The following is a 14,345-nucleotide window of genomic DNA, read 5'->3' as shown; positions in this document are numbered from 1 at the left end:
GAAAATAAATAACTTTTTATTGTGGTCAAAATGTAATACACAGATTGAACATGATACACGGTTAAAATTTTTTTTTAAACAATCTAGAAAGTATAGCACGCCTTTGTATTCAGCAATCTTGAGTCAATACTTTGTTGTACCACCTTTTGAAGCAGTAACAGTGTTACTGTTTAAACCAAGATGAAATTTATTTAGGGTTATCCAAGTATAGGGGAATGAATGAGTTCATGAAAACATGGGATATTATTCTTTTATGGCAGTATCAGTTTTAGGAAATGCATTTTCTGTTTTATCTGACCAACACTCTAAATGTTGTCAGTGTACTTTTTTATGTTACTGATAATATAAAATTCCAGTGTAGCCATCCAGGTCCAGTCAGTTTTCATCTGACTCAACCAATTCATCACGACATTGGAGAATGGGAATGCATTTTACTTGGTCATATAATAACCTACCATTGCTTGTGGTCCAGTCAGTTCTTTATAATAATGCTGTTGCATACGTTTATATTTCAATATCTATGGCACCCTTCAAATTTATAAGCGTCCCTCATAAAGATGTGCAAAAATGCCTAAAATAGTTAACTTTTAGTGCAGTTGCATATTCTCGGAACTACCTTAAAAGAAACAAAATCCAACCTGTACTTAAATTGGCTCCCTATGTGTGGCGTTTGCTAAATGCTTTTGGGATAAAGAGTTCTGCTTTCTGGCAACAAAGAAATTATTTTCCAAATCGAAGACTTTTTTCGATTGTATAATCATGTAAGATTTTGTTAGCATAGTAGAAATGGAGTTATTAGGTACTGTTCTAGTGTTAGCTAACATCCAATAGTTAGCTTAAAGATCACATATAAGCGGTTATCATACATGCTAGTGTTAGCCAACATAGCAACGTCAACTAATGTCAAAATTATCCCTAAAGCATATAAGCTGGTGCTGGCGTAACATACAGTTGTAACTACTTATAGTTAACAAACTATTAATAGTATTTAAGGTAATGCTAGCATTCTGGAATGCTAGGATATGACCAAACTTTAGCATATTAGATGATTTTCCCAATTTATAGCTAACGTAATAATGCTAGCATTTAGTGAATACAATTATCTGTTAGCTAACATGCCATCAGCAGCATTTCAGCTAATGCACATATTAGAAAAAGTTTGCATATTAACTAACTTTAACATAAATTGCATAGATAGCAAGGAATGTGAATGTTAGCATTTTAGCTAATAGCATCTCAGCTGCTGTTATAGGCCTATTTAAGAGTATGATTTTCAAGAGTAGTATTTGTTTGCTGTGCCATGCAATCACAGCCATACAGTTATTTTTATAATTTACAAAATCACCACAAATTATCAGCATCGTGATAAAAATTGTAACCTATACTGCCCACTACTATGCAACATTTACACTTCCTTTTTAATTAAATTCTCAGGAGGACAAGAATTGCAGATTTGAGTTGGTTATTAGTATTTTCATGACAAATACTGCTGAATTAAAAATGTCATAAGCAGGTAGCTCTGAAGCAGATATCTTGGGTTATCAAAAATCGGTTTATCTAAATTAGTTGATCATTATTGTAAGTTTACAGTTTGATGCTAAGACATTTTGTAACTACTTTAGTTTTTTTTTTTTTACATTAATGCCACCGTGTTTTTCTGTCTTTTTTTTTATCCCTTCTTGTCTTTTTCAGTAAGTCTGGAGGAAACTCCTCTTCCAGTGTGGAGGATGAGGTGTCAGCCTCTATCCGACCACTCATATCCTCAGCAGGTGAGGACATCGGACGGGGGGGAGGAGAGGGCCGCTAATAACCCGCCTGCAAAGCTTACAGCCAATCATCCTAAACGTCAAAAAAAAAAAATCATAGATAGTATAAGAATATAAAGCATTCCCATGTCTCCACATAGAGCATATGGTTACTGCATAGTTGCTGGTACATTATCCCATGATCCTCCTCTTCCTCCAGTTGAGGACTGCAGGCGCTCTGAGACTGGGGCTAACCAACGACAAGACTATGACCCCCCCCTCTGAACTGCACTTTGTGAATATAACCTTAGGACTATAGAAATACTTTGTTTTATTTTGTATATTTTAGATACTGATAGGTTTCATTTCTTATGAGTTGTTACAAGATCTGCTTATGTGAAGCATGTTGAAGTGTTTCTAAAACATTGCCGCGACTGATTGCCTTGTTCTTTGTCTTCTCTCCCCTTCTGCAGGAAAGCAGAAACAGAAAGTGGTAAGTTGGTGGCTATGAACTCACCCATTTACCATCCCTCGGCTTTGGCCGGCACCATAGTAATGTGACAGGAGCTGGCAGCACTGACAACAACCTCATACCAGTACTTCAGCTCTACTGAAGTATACCGGCCCAAATCATCGCCGTTATCAGTCCCGAGCGTTACAGCAGCAGGTTCTGGTACTCATGGCACTGATAAAAATGCTAAAATCCATTAAAAACCTTAAAAAAAAGTAACTTCCTGAAATGATACAAGATTACTCTAGAAGAAAAAAAAATTCAAGTGCATTTGTGGATGTTAAGACTTTATAGTTTTTGCTTCAATTATGCATTTGAACTAAATCAGAACTTCTGCTTAACTTTAACCTAATTATTTATTATACATATTCTTAAAATACTATAAAAAATTATTAAATATTTATCTATGACAAGTGGGAAACAAGAAAACTCAGTATTTAGGCAAATATTCAGTAATAACCTATGACTTCCTGTTTCCCAGTTGTATTTAGGTTACGTAACACTGAGGGTATATTCTCTATGCCACTATTCAAAATGGGAAAGACGGGAGAACATGCCATGAAAGTACTTTTACTTTTGTTGATCAAGGGTGTCCAGTAACTCCTTAAGAATACGTAACCTAATGTTTCCCTGATGTTTACAGATAATATGACAAGGAGGATCCTTTGCTTTCGGCACTTCTAAAAATAGGAAAGACAGGAGAACATGCTACCGAGTACTCGACTCGTCCTGTTGATCAGCGCACATTGAAACTTTTGATTAGCAAATTCTAAAATTATGACTTTCAGTTTAATTCTTTCCCTTTCCATAACTCTTGAAAATGAGAAAGATGAGAGAGAACATGGCATTGAACTACGGCAGCATTCAAGTACTGGACGCCATGAGACAAGAGTTGACTTTAAAATGGTTAATGAGTTAGGAAATTGTTCTTTTAAGGCTTTATACACACTTAACAGAAATACCATTTAATTTGGAGGAGGTTTCAACTTTTGAGTATTTCATAATGGTGAGAACCAAAAGACAAAAATGGGATTCAGAACTCAATTTAGCTTGTCGAACTGCAAATATTCTAAACTAATTATGGATAATTAAACTTTGATGTGGCCAGTAAATTCTTTACTTCAAGGGCAGCTGTGGAAGAAGGTGATGATTATTGATGTTTAAGCAGTACGGTATATAATTATCAAATAGTTAAAAGTTAAAATTTAACATTGAGGCAAGTATTGTTTTTTACTCTTCATCTCTGCGCCTCAAAAGGGATTGTTTTACGCTGTTGGATTATGAAGTGCTGTGAAAAAGTATTTGCCCCCTTAGAGATTTCTGCTTCGTACTCATTTCTGTCAGATCAAACAAATTTTAATGGCAAGCAAAAAGGAGTTTTACGTTAATAATTCATTTATTCAGGGATAAACCAATTGTCCCTAAAAGCTAATACCTGGCTGCGACAGCCTTGGTATCTGCATCGGCAACATAGAGATGATTTGTCTTTCGTCACTGTTGAGGAATTTTGGATCAGGTTATCTTTTATTTTAAGTTAGCTTTTTGTGTCCTGGTGCATAAAACAAGTGGACTTGACCTTGATGTCACAAATGGATAGGTCTCCATCAGGATTTCCATCACTTTGTCAAGTGACCCATGCAGGTCCTAAAGCAGCCCCAGATCGTCAAACTTGACCTTGACCACCACCACGCTTGACTTTAGGCTTGATGGTGATTCAGTTCATTCATGACTCAAGAGGAGCGATTATTATATTTTCACACAGAGCAATAAAGATTTGTGCAGCTTTTCTCCCTAAATAAACAAAACCCTTATTTGAAAGTTGTATTTGCACCGGTTACCTTTGTCTCAAACTAAAGTATGTTAGCTAAGGGGGTAAATACATTGTCACAACACTGTATCTGCTGTGCTGCTTCTTATGGTGAACCCTGCTTAGGTTTTCTACACTCCCCGCCACATTGGTGTGCAGAAGCATTTATGCAGCAAATGATAAATCATCATTAAGATAGTCACAGTTAAATATTTTTGCTTTTGGAACAAATCTGTTGATCCAAATATATCTAATTCACATTTATAACCACTGGATCGGTTCTTCATGCGAATACCTTGTCATTTGCTACATGCTCCAACATGACCACACATTTCCCATTTTACACGTGATTGTTCGTTGGCTTCAGCCGATTAGAGCCATCTGCTGCGTGCGTCTTCTGTGGAGTTATTCTGGGCTGTTTTTTTTTTCGGCGTTTGTGACGAATCTGCTAATGCCACTCTGTGTTGACAGACGGAGCACATCCCCCCGTACGATGTGGTCCCCTCCATGAGGCCCGTGGTGCTGGTGGGACCCTCGCTCAAAGGTTACGAGGTAGGCTGGCCGTCCGTATGGCAGAAGCTAAAATTAGAATCTGGGATTTGTCATCTCCTTACCTCTTCCCACCAGATAAAAGCAGAAATCTGCGCGCTTCTATGCATCTTTAGACGCATAAATGTGCGGAAGAGGAGTTCAAGGCCTGCGGGTCTTTCCCTGAGTCATTAACAAAAGCTTGCTGCTGGCCATGTAATGCACTGACTGCAGTCTGACTAATGAGGAGAACAGGTCAGATGTAAATATGTCGAGCAGCTCGACTCATTTGGATTGGATTTCAGAAGCAGCCGTACGGCTTCTGTTGCTCTCTGTCAATGGGCTGCAGATAAACGTCGGCACACAGATGATGAGGTTCAGCTCAACATCACTTCAAGATAAAACAACATCCTGTGATGCAAACTCCAATGTTCCCTGTGGTTCTGTCTGATGCCAGTATACGACTGCAACCTACAACCACAAACCTCTGTGGATTTTATCCCAATTTTATGTTTGTTTTTTGGTTTTTTTACACGTAAAAATGGAAAAGTGTGTGTTGTGCATTTGTATTTTGAGCCTTTGCGCTGATGATGCAACCAATTACGTTCAAAAGTCGCCTGATTTGTGTCCAATCTTTTCTGCTGCAGGTGACGGACATGATGCAGAAAGCCCTGTTTGACTTCCTCAAGCACAGGTTTGATGGCAGGTGAGAGAAAGAAATGAGGAAGGATTTGGTGACTGTCTGCATGCTCCCATAAATGCTCAGCAAAAACAAAATCTAACCTGGAACGACCAAAGACGTAAAGATCCTGGCAAAATCCGACAGAAACTCTAACGCTGGGCCGGTATGGGGTGGATAAGCTGGTAATGTCTGCTCCAAAAATGGAAAGATAGCCTGTAAAAGCAGGACATTTTCCAATAAAACATGTTTAATAAAGTAGAACTGCACAAAAATATTGAATCAGAACAGGACTACTTGGGTGTGACATTATACTTCAAAGGTTGTGTATTTAAATACAAATATATATTTGCTGTGAGTGTGACACTGAGCTCATACAAGAGTGTAAAGATGCTGTGGTGAAATAAAAGAAAAAAACTACTTATTTAACTTAATCCCAAACCAAACTCTTAATTTAACCTAATCCCAAACCAGGCCCTAAATTTAACCTAATGCCAAGTCAAGCCCTAAATTTATCCTAATCCCAAATCAAGCCCTTAATTTATCCTAATCCCAAATCAAGCCCTTAATTTATCCTAATCCCAAATCAAGCCCTTAATTTAACCTAATCCCAAATTTAGGCCCTAAATTTAACCTAATGCCAAGTCAAGCCCTAAATTTAATTTATCCTAATCCCAAATCAAGCCCTTAATTTAACCTAATCCCAAATCAGGCTCTAAATTTAACCTAATGCCAAGTCAAGCTCTAAATTTAACCTAATGCCAAGTCAAGCCCTAAATTTAATTTAACCTAATCCCAAATCAAGCCCTTAATTTATCCTAATTCCAAATCAAGCCCTTAATTTAACCTAATCCCAAATCAAGCCCTTAATTTAACCTAATCCCAAATCAAGACCTAAATTTAACCTAATCCCAAATCAAGCCCTTAATTTAACCTAATCCCAAATCAAGACCTAAATTTAACCTAATCCCAAATCAAGCCCTTAATTTAACCTAATCCCAAATCAAACCCTAAATTTAACCTAATCCCAAATCAAGCCCTAAACGTAACCTTGTCTGTTAATGTCAAGTTGTCATAACAAAGACATTTTAAACAATGTCAACTTTGCTTTAATAGTGTCATAATTTACCGAATGACAATTAATGACAACAGTCCTAAACATTCATAAAGAGCCATTTATGTTCATAACAGGTGTTATGTCATGTTTATGACGGTGTAAGGTCAGTCTTAAAATATACTGCAGAAGTGTTTCGCTTTCATTGTTTTTCATGTGATGCAGCCCTTTAAGTTGCTCAGTATACAACCACAGGTGTAGGGTTGCCATTTGCACATTCAGAAGTCTCTGTTGTACCAAAAGCTAAAAACAGTGGGGTGTTCAACAAGCTTCAGTGTGGGCAGTATTTGTAAAAATCACATTTCTTTTAAGGAAAACCCGGCGATGCATTCCAATAAAATGGTGCCAAAACATTAGGAAGTGTCTGTAAGGCAAAACATCCAGGCTAGCGTGCAGAGTAAGGATATAAAGAGAACTCGGACTTGTCGTTATTGAAATACCGCCTCTCTTCTTTTTTCTTAGAATAACTATAACACGGGTCACTGCAGATATCTCATTGGCCAAGAGGTCCGTTCTCAACAACCCCAGTAAGCGCGCCATTATTGAGAGATCCAACACTCGCTCCAGTTTAGGTAAGATTTCCCCTGGCTGTCATAAGCAGGACGTCTTGGTAAAGGCATGAAAGCTCAAAGGCTGTTTACGCGTGAGACTAATTCAAACTAAAGACTGATAGAAGCAAAACTGGGAATGTTGTTTGTCTACAGCGGAGGTGCAAAGCGAGATTGAAAGGATCTTTGAGTTGGCGCGCTCCCTTCAGCTGGTTGTGCTAGACGCCGACACCATCAACCACCCGGCGCAGCTCCTCAAGACCTCGCTGGCGCCCATCATCGTCCATGTCAAGGTCTCCTCGCCAAAGGTAAAGCGTGACTGCAGGAGTGAGAATGGGAACGCCACGAAAAACGCCTCACTCTACTTGGGGCAATTGAGATTGAGAGTCTGCACCTCGTCTCTTTTGCATAACAGACTTCTTTTTGTCCACAGAAGGATTATGTTGACAGAAAGTTTGACAAATCCTGTTGCTTTCTGTTTAGCGTTCAAGTTTCCTACAACAACTAAAGCAGCTGCAGAGTTCTTGTTAAAGAAATTGGAAATAATGTACGTTTCGGCAAAATCTCGACTTTGGTAGCTTTTGTACGGAGTTGTTCTGTCAACTTAATTTCAAGGTGTTGGTTATAAGTACCTGCAGCTAACAGCAGGGATGTGCAGATTGCTTAAAACCAATGTCTCACCATCACCATTCATATATTGATCTTTTAAATTGAGCAACAGCTCTATTAATGGCTTCATCCAGGAAATAGACACAGTGGTACTTTCTATGGAAGGAGAAAGGCCTCAGGGTATCCGACTGCAATAGCTGTATTTAGAAAGAAAAATAGCTAAGAGCAAGAGTATTGAGCAGTGGGGAGTACTTTCTATGGAAAACGAAAAAGTATTCTAAGTTTCTAAAGGGAAGAGATACACCCAGTCACAGACACATTGAGCCAGGAGTACTTTCTTTAGGGAAGGAAAAACAATGTTTACACAGAGTTAGTGACTGCAAAAGACCCATCAAAAGTTCCATCTAGGAAACAGACACCACTAAACACTGTGGTCCACAGTCAGGAGTACCGTACATCAGTATTAGCTGACCACTTCCACTTACAGTAGTCATTTGAACGAACAACTCTTCAAAACTTTGGGAGTAAAAACTTAGATCTCTGCAAAGCCTTTCTTTGTTCCTTTCCACGTCGTTATAGTCTGCGTTCTTCTTGAAGCTAACTCCAACTAAATGTCATTTAAGTTTTGTGTTCAGGGACCTCTTTCCCTTTTCAATCATCCAGGTTCTTCAGAGGTTAGTCAAGTCCAGAGGAAAGTCCCAGAGCAAACACCTCAATGTCCAGCTTGTGGCAGCAGAAAAACTGTCTCAGTGTCCACCGGTAAGCACATGGCCATAGACTTTATTAAAAAGGTCCATGTTTTACATTTCTGAATAGAGCAATAAGAAAGAAATCGTGTAGACCCAATTATAGACTCTGTGACATCTCCTTAAATAACACCTGAAGCTAATCTGAAGCCAAGTTCGTCTAAAGAAGGCTCTGTACTTTTCTCTCTACTGCCATGTGCCGCTGACAGGAAATGTTTGACATAATACTGGATGAAAACCAGCTGGAGGACGCCTGCGAACATCTCGCCGAATACCTTGAGGCCTACTGGAAAGCAACTCATACCTCGATGGCAACGCCTCTAAACCCTCTGATTGGACGCAACCTGGGCTCCACCACGCTCACTCCCTACTCCACCAGCATCTCTGGTCTGCAGGTACGTCCAGTAGCAGTACCGTTTCCGCCACCTCCTTTTTTCTAAAGAGAACTCAATGTTCTTGTTTGGGTATTTTTGATTTTTGTGCGTTTAGCTCCTTTTGGTACATACCAGTGTTGTAGTCAAGTCACTATGCCTCGAGTCCGAGTCCAGGTTCGAGTCTCAAGTCCGAGTCAAGTCCAAGTCATTAAAAAAAAATCTGAGTCAAGTCTACTACTCATCCGAGTCAAGTCCGAGTCGAGTCACTATTGATCCAAGTCGAGTCCAAGTTCCGCACTAAAGTAAGCATAGCCTACATGTTTTTAAACTAAAAAAAAAAATCCACACTCCACCACATTGCACTAATCATTTAGATATTAAAATCATACACCAAATAATATTCTAATGACATATTAAAATTATAGCCTAATGATATTAAAAAAAAGTTGAGTCTTTTTCTCAATTTCCGAGTCAGAATGATCTGAATGTAGGAGTCCGAGTCCAAGTTCGAGTCATCAGTGCTCAAGTCCAAGTCAAGTCACGAGTCTCTAAATTTAGCTAATGACTCGGACTTGAGTTTGAGTCTCGGACTCGAGTACTACAACACTGGTACATACCTCCCACGTTTTTCTGCAATACCCTCTAGTCTTTTTTGTTGTGGCTCATGTGTCTCTTTTGTAACGTTTGTGTGATCAGAGCCAAAAAATGCGACAGAGCAACCACACGGGAGACCACTCCACCGCGAATGAGCGCCGCAACCTCATGACGTCCGACGAAAACTACCACAACGAGAGGGCGCATAAAGGACGCAACCGCATGTCTTCTGGCTCGCAGCACAGCAGAGAGCAGCAGGACCCCTACCAGGACTACCAGGACCCCTATCAGGACTCCTACAAGCCCCATCGCAATCGAAGTTCGCCGGGCAGCTACAGCCACGATTCCAGGCACCGGCTCTGAGCCCGCTTCTGCCGCCGCCAGGACCCTACAGACCCAGGTTCCACTGAAAATAAACCTAGATGGTCCCCAAATTGTACCCTTTTTCTTTTTGGTCTGCCTGGCCATTTTTCTCTTCGAAAGTTGAATAGAATACTGATCAGGTATTTGTTTTTAATCAAACTGCCAATCAAAAGCATGAAGACGTCAGAAGATTCTGAATGCCAACAATAATTAACACTAAAATTCCTTTTTGTCTTTCGGGGATCTTCTTGGATTGTACTAACACGACGCTCGGCAGATGTGCAGCCCTGGATTTTGCTTGTTGCGTCTGTCAACAAGCTAGTTTCAGATACTGGTCAGAGGTTGATGTACAGGCACCGGTGCGCCTGGAGTACCACACCAAGTTGGAGGGACGTCCACTGCACACAGACTGCTGCAAGGCTGCTGCCCCTATTCCGGGGCTGTGTATAAATCCTCTCACCATTTAGCATATTGCATGCCAATAGTTGGTCAACCTCCGCATCCACTTAGCTAATATTTTGTACCTAGCATTCTGGATAAGGTTCAACTCCAATTTTCTAAATCACCTGGTGTGGATCAGCAGTTAGGGGTGGAGGGGGGGTTTATGGTCCAGTGTTGCAGACATCTTTGAAAACTGGTGCTTCACGTTCCCCATCCCCCATATCCCTAAACATTTCTTTGCTATTTGCAAGTCACTTTGAGCAAGGCCAGCTTTTCTGTAGCATAGCTTTAGCATCTCATTAAGGGGGTAAAAACCCTCACGGTTACAGAGGGGAACAGATGCTGATGGTGCTGAGATCAGATCCGAGCTACACTTTACGAGTTTCAGCTCTGAACAGGTAGCATAGAGGAAGCACTATCTGTGCGTGTGTGTGTGTGTGTGTGTGTGTGTCTAGGATCGTAAACTACAATATTAAAGACACTATCTGATGTGTTTTTAGTGCTGTTTGTATGAGGGTGAGACTCTCTAAAGCAAGTCAGGATGTTAATTACAGTCAAATTACAGTATCATCAGCATCTATAGAGATTTTTTGTGGTTATTTTTCGCATAACTATACATCTATCAGTTTATTCCTATAAATTTCTCTTGAAAAGGGGGTTAAAGCAATGACAATTACCGTGTCAGGATCAGTGGTGTTGCATTTATTTCATGTGTAGCTGGCATGATAACATGACTGCAGAGCATGCTCCTTACAGATGTGCAATAAGAAGAACCCCAGTGTAATCAACCCCGATATTTTTGTTCAGTACGCGGCATCTACCACTGATAAAAAAAAGAAAAAGAAAAGGATTGAGCATAAAGACCCAAACTGCAGTGCAGCTGAATACTTTCCCCAAGATCTATGAAGTTTGCATCTCGGCTGATGAAAAATGGTATACAGGACAAACATATGAGGATGTTGCATGATGTGAAATTGGAGCCACCACGATCATATGTTTCTGCTTTTTAGAAATCTCACTGAGGCATCGGATTCACGGAGTTTACTGAACCCCCATATGGTGCTTTGTGTAAATACAGAGAGCTGCTGTTGTTCCTGATTATGTTCAATATCCTGTTGTTCTGATTTGCTCTACATATCGTTTTCCTTTAGCTTAACTTATATGGAAATGATAGCTTGTTCAAAGGACTGCTTGATGAGATTTATCCATTTTTCTCGTCACATTCTTATGGCAATGTGTCCAATTTGCTGCTTAGGCCTTTTTTTGTTTTTAACAGAACTTATATACAGGGCGGTTAAAATGTACTTGCCCTCTTTTGTTCTTGCTTTGTCACAATTAGGTGTTCTAGATCCAATTTAAAACTCAGACAGATCAACAGAGTAAATGGAAAATTAAATTTGCAAGTTTTTTTTAATTAAAGCAAAAAAACAAAAAAAAAACAGCCATCGAAAAAAATGGCTTTCAAAACAAAATTAAATCAATGCAATAACTGGCCAAGATTAAACCTTCACATGACAGCAGCAAAGGGAAAAAAATGCTTCCAGTTGTGTCAGTATAAGTGATGTGTTGAGATTTTAAACTTCCCTTCTCATCATGATGGACCTTTTCCGTCTGAGCTCTGCTCTATATACTGATTTCTGAGTTGTTTAAGAGATCGATAATAAAAAAAACTTCACTTTAAAGGTGCATAGCCATGTTATTTGACTTTTTATTCATTTATGCGTCAGTAGCTCACTGTGGTTGCATACGATGTTTTTATGAAAGATTATCACATCCTGCTGGCGAATTAGTTGTTATTTTGCCGTTTTACACTTTTTGGTCAATTTGATAGTAAATAAAGCCTCGTGTTCATTTTTAATAACAGAGGAAGTATGCGCAGCAAGGGATAAAACAAGAAAGAGGCTCAGAAGTGACCACAGAGTTGATTGACATGAGTAAACGTTTTGATATGTGGCTCTTAAAGTTGCTGTAGATCGGTTTATTTAATTAAGATCGGTTGGTCTTCGGTCATGTCGAGCTGCTGCTTTACTGCGAGGTATTGCAGAGGATCAGGCTCGGTCCTGCATCATTTATGAGTGATTTAATAATCAAGCAAACCGGCATTATGATAGTTCTGCAATACTGCAGGTAGACGGCGGCACATCTGTTTATATCTGCTCATCCCGCCTGGCGCTGGATTCTTTCTAGCCTCATAAATGACCATCAAATCACTATCAGGATGGAGGCTTGGTGTATATAGCTTAATTTCATCATGATCAAACGGTTTTTGGTCTTTTTTTTTATAAGCATATAACGTGGTTATGTACCTTTAAAGACAAAAAGATCCATGAGGGAGAGTAACATCAGGATTTCAGACTAGAAGTTTGGACTTTAAAGCTCAGAAGGTTGTCTAAACTGTACCAGAGTTTGCTGTGGTCTGGTGTTGCATGCATTATGGCTGGAGTAGAACTGCCCAATTTAAAAGAAAAAAAAAAGATAATTATTTAATATGATTTCTCACTGATCTGGGGAAAACTTTACATTTAAACAGAAAGTGGCATAAAAAATCATGTTAACTTTTTAATTTAAATGTGCCTAAGACATATTTTGTGAGCTTTGGAAGCCAAAGTTTACTTTACAATGCAAATCAGATTAACTGCACAGTCTTGTGGCTTGAACTGAGAAGCTTTTGTACTTTATCACTTTGTCTTTATTTCTTCTGTATTTTTTGCATGCAGCTGGTTGAAAAAAAAAATGTGACAGTCTGGGTATCATCTGCTGCAGAATATATTCCTTTTGTGCACATTTGACAGACGTCAGGCATGCACCCTTTGCAGAAGAGGAATGCAACGCTTAGTACCACATCTGAGTTCATTAGTCCATCTATTTCAAGTGAAAGTTTATTGAGATTATTTAGCCTAAGAGGACCAATGACAACAGACTTCAGCAATAAAAGAATGAAGCTTGAAAAACAATGTTTTCAAACATTCCTTCCCTCTTTTGCTAAGGAGCCAAAAGTAGCAAACTCCAGGTTGTCCCCTAGACTGCCTCTAAGTGGCAGCAGCATGCTTTAGGTAGGTGGATCACAGTTTTAGAAGTGGTACCACAAAGTGTAGGTCAAACTGTGGCCAAGTCCTTAAAAGGATAGTTGAAAGGTTAAAGGATTAGAAGAGTTATTGTCTTACCTTAGGTCCCTCGCCACCTTCTCTTGGCATAAATTCAAATTAGCCGAACGCTGAAGCTAACGGTCCAAGAAGTGGACGTCTCCCATTATGTCAGCACTTCTTCCTAGGGCTGGACGATATAGGAAAAAAAAACATATCGATAAAATAGAAATCATATGGATCGATATCGATAATTATCAACAAGTTCAAAACATATCTCTTAAGTGCAGCCCTGGCCATTGTATGTTGTTGCTTAGCGACCTATTTTAGATACAGAACACACAAACACTGAATTCAAACTCAACCCTTTAACGCTGGTTAATCACGAAGAAGCCGATGATTACAGAGGAAACGCAGGCGGTAGATGCACTGCAAACAGAGAACTAAAAATAAGTAAAATTTTCTTGAAATTAATGTATTTGCCCTTGATTTGAGCAGGTAAATAAGACTATTTGCCAATGGAATGAGTATTTTTACCCCTAGAATAAGATAATTAGATAAACTGCACTTGAAATAAGACGAAGGAGATGAATTGTTCCTATTTTAAGTGCAAAAATCTTATTCCATTGGCAAATAGTCCTATTTACCTGCTCAAATCAAGGAAAAATACTTTAATTTCAAGAAAAAATGTCTTATTTTTAGGTCTATTTTTGCAGTGTGATGGGCCATCAACGATCTTCCAGTGTAAAACGCAAACTAAAATTTAACATGCAAAGCACATGACATTAAACTATTGTCAGGGTGGTTTCTATCTTGTGTATAAAAAACATGCCACATGGGTCTGAATTTGTCTAAATTTGTATCTAAACATAGTCAGGGGACTAAAAGCCTTATCCGGCGCTTCTTGAATGACAACCTCTGCCACTTTCAATTAACTTTATATATCATTTTACATGGTTTTACTTTTGTACTTTGGTTTGTAAAATCAGGAAATTTGACCAAACTCTACTCACTTTTATACTAGGCCCTTGCGATACACTGCAACGTAATAGTTATCAGAAGTATCAAATCTAAATCTCTGTGGGGGTAAAATATATACTTTATAAATCGTTACACAGAATAATTGCGCGTTCCTTTGGCCTCGGAGATCATATCGCACGAGTCTCAGATTACGTCATCTCCGCCTTTTTGCGTTCCAGTTTC

At 39.1% G+C, this 14,345-nt stretch overlaps 1 protein-coding gene across 4 annotated transcripts in view; it reads left to right on the top strand.

Moving 5' to 3' along the window:
* The window catches only part of LOC105921466 (voltage-dependent L-type calcium channel subunit beta-4), a 28,987-nt gene extending 16,648 nt beyond the window's left edge, over positions 1 to 12,339 (top strand). For 2 of the 4 annotated variants that reach the window (XM_012857189.3, XM_012857190.3), the window contains 9 exons: positions 1,693 to 1,769; positions 2,219 to 2,238; positions 4,535 to 4,615; positions 5,239 to 5,297; positions 6,847 to 6,956; positions 7,089 to 7,240; positions 8,205 to 8,300; positions 8,497 to 8,682; positions 9,358 to 12,339. In XM_012857189.3, coding sequence (XP_012712643.2) covers positions 1,693 to 1,769; positions 2,219 to 2,238; positions 4,535 to 4,615; positions 5,239 to 5,297; positions 6,847 to 6,956; positions 7,089 to 7,240; positions 8,205 to 8,300; positions 8,497 to 8,682; positions 9,358 to 9,618 — 1,042 coding nt within the window. In that variant the 3' untranslated portion in view covers positions 9,619 to 12,339. The remainder of the gene's footprint in view (positions 1 to 1,692; positions 1,770 to 2,218; positions 2,239 to 4,534; positions 4,616 to 5,238; positions 5,298 to 6,846; positions 6,957 to 7,088; positions 7,241 to 8,204; positions 8,301 to 8,496; positions 8,683 to 9,357) is intronic. The other 2 variants (XM_036128125.1, XM_036128126.1) reach the window with 2 other exon arrangements.
* The last annotated feature ends 2,006 nt before the right edge of the window (positions 12,340 to 14,345 follow it).

This window comes from Fundulus heteroclitus, chromosome 24 (assembly GCF_011125445.2).
Source record: "Fundulus heteroclitus isolate FHET01 chromosome 24, MU-UCD_Fhet_4.1, whole genome shotgun sequence".
Taxonomy (NCBI): Eukaryota; Metazoa; Chordata; class Actinopteri; order Cyprinodontiformes; family Fundulidae; genus Fundulus; species Fundulus heteroclitus.
Note: the sequence above shows the minus strand (reverse complement) of the source record. Positions and strands in the feature narration are given on the sequence as shown.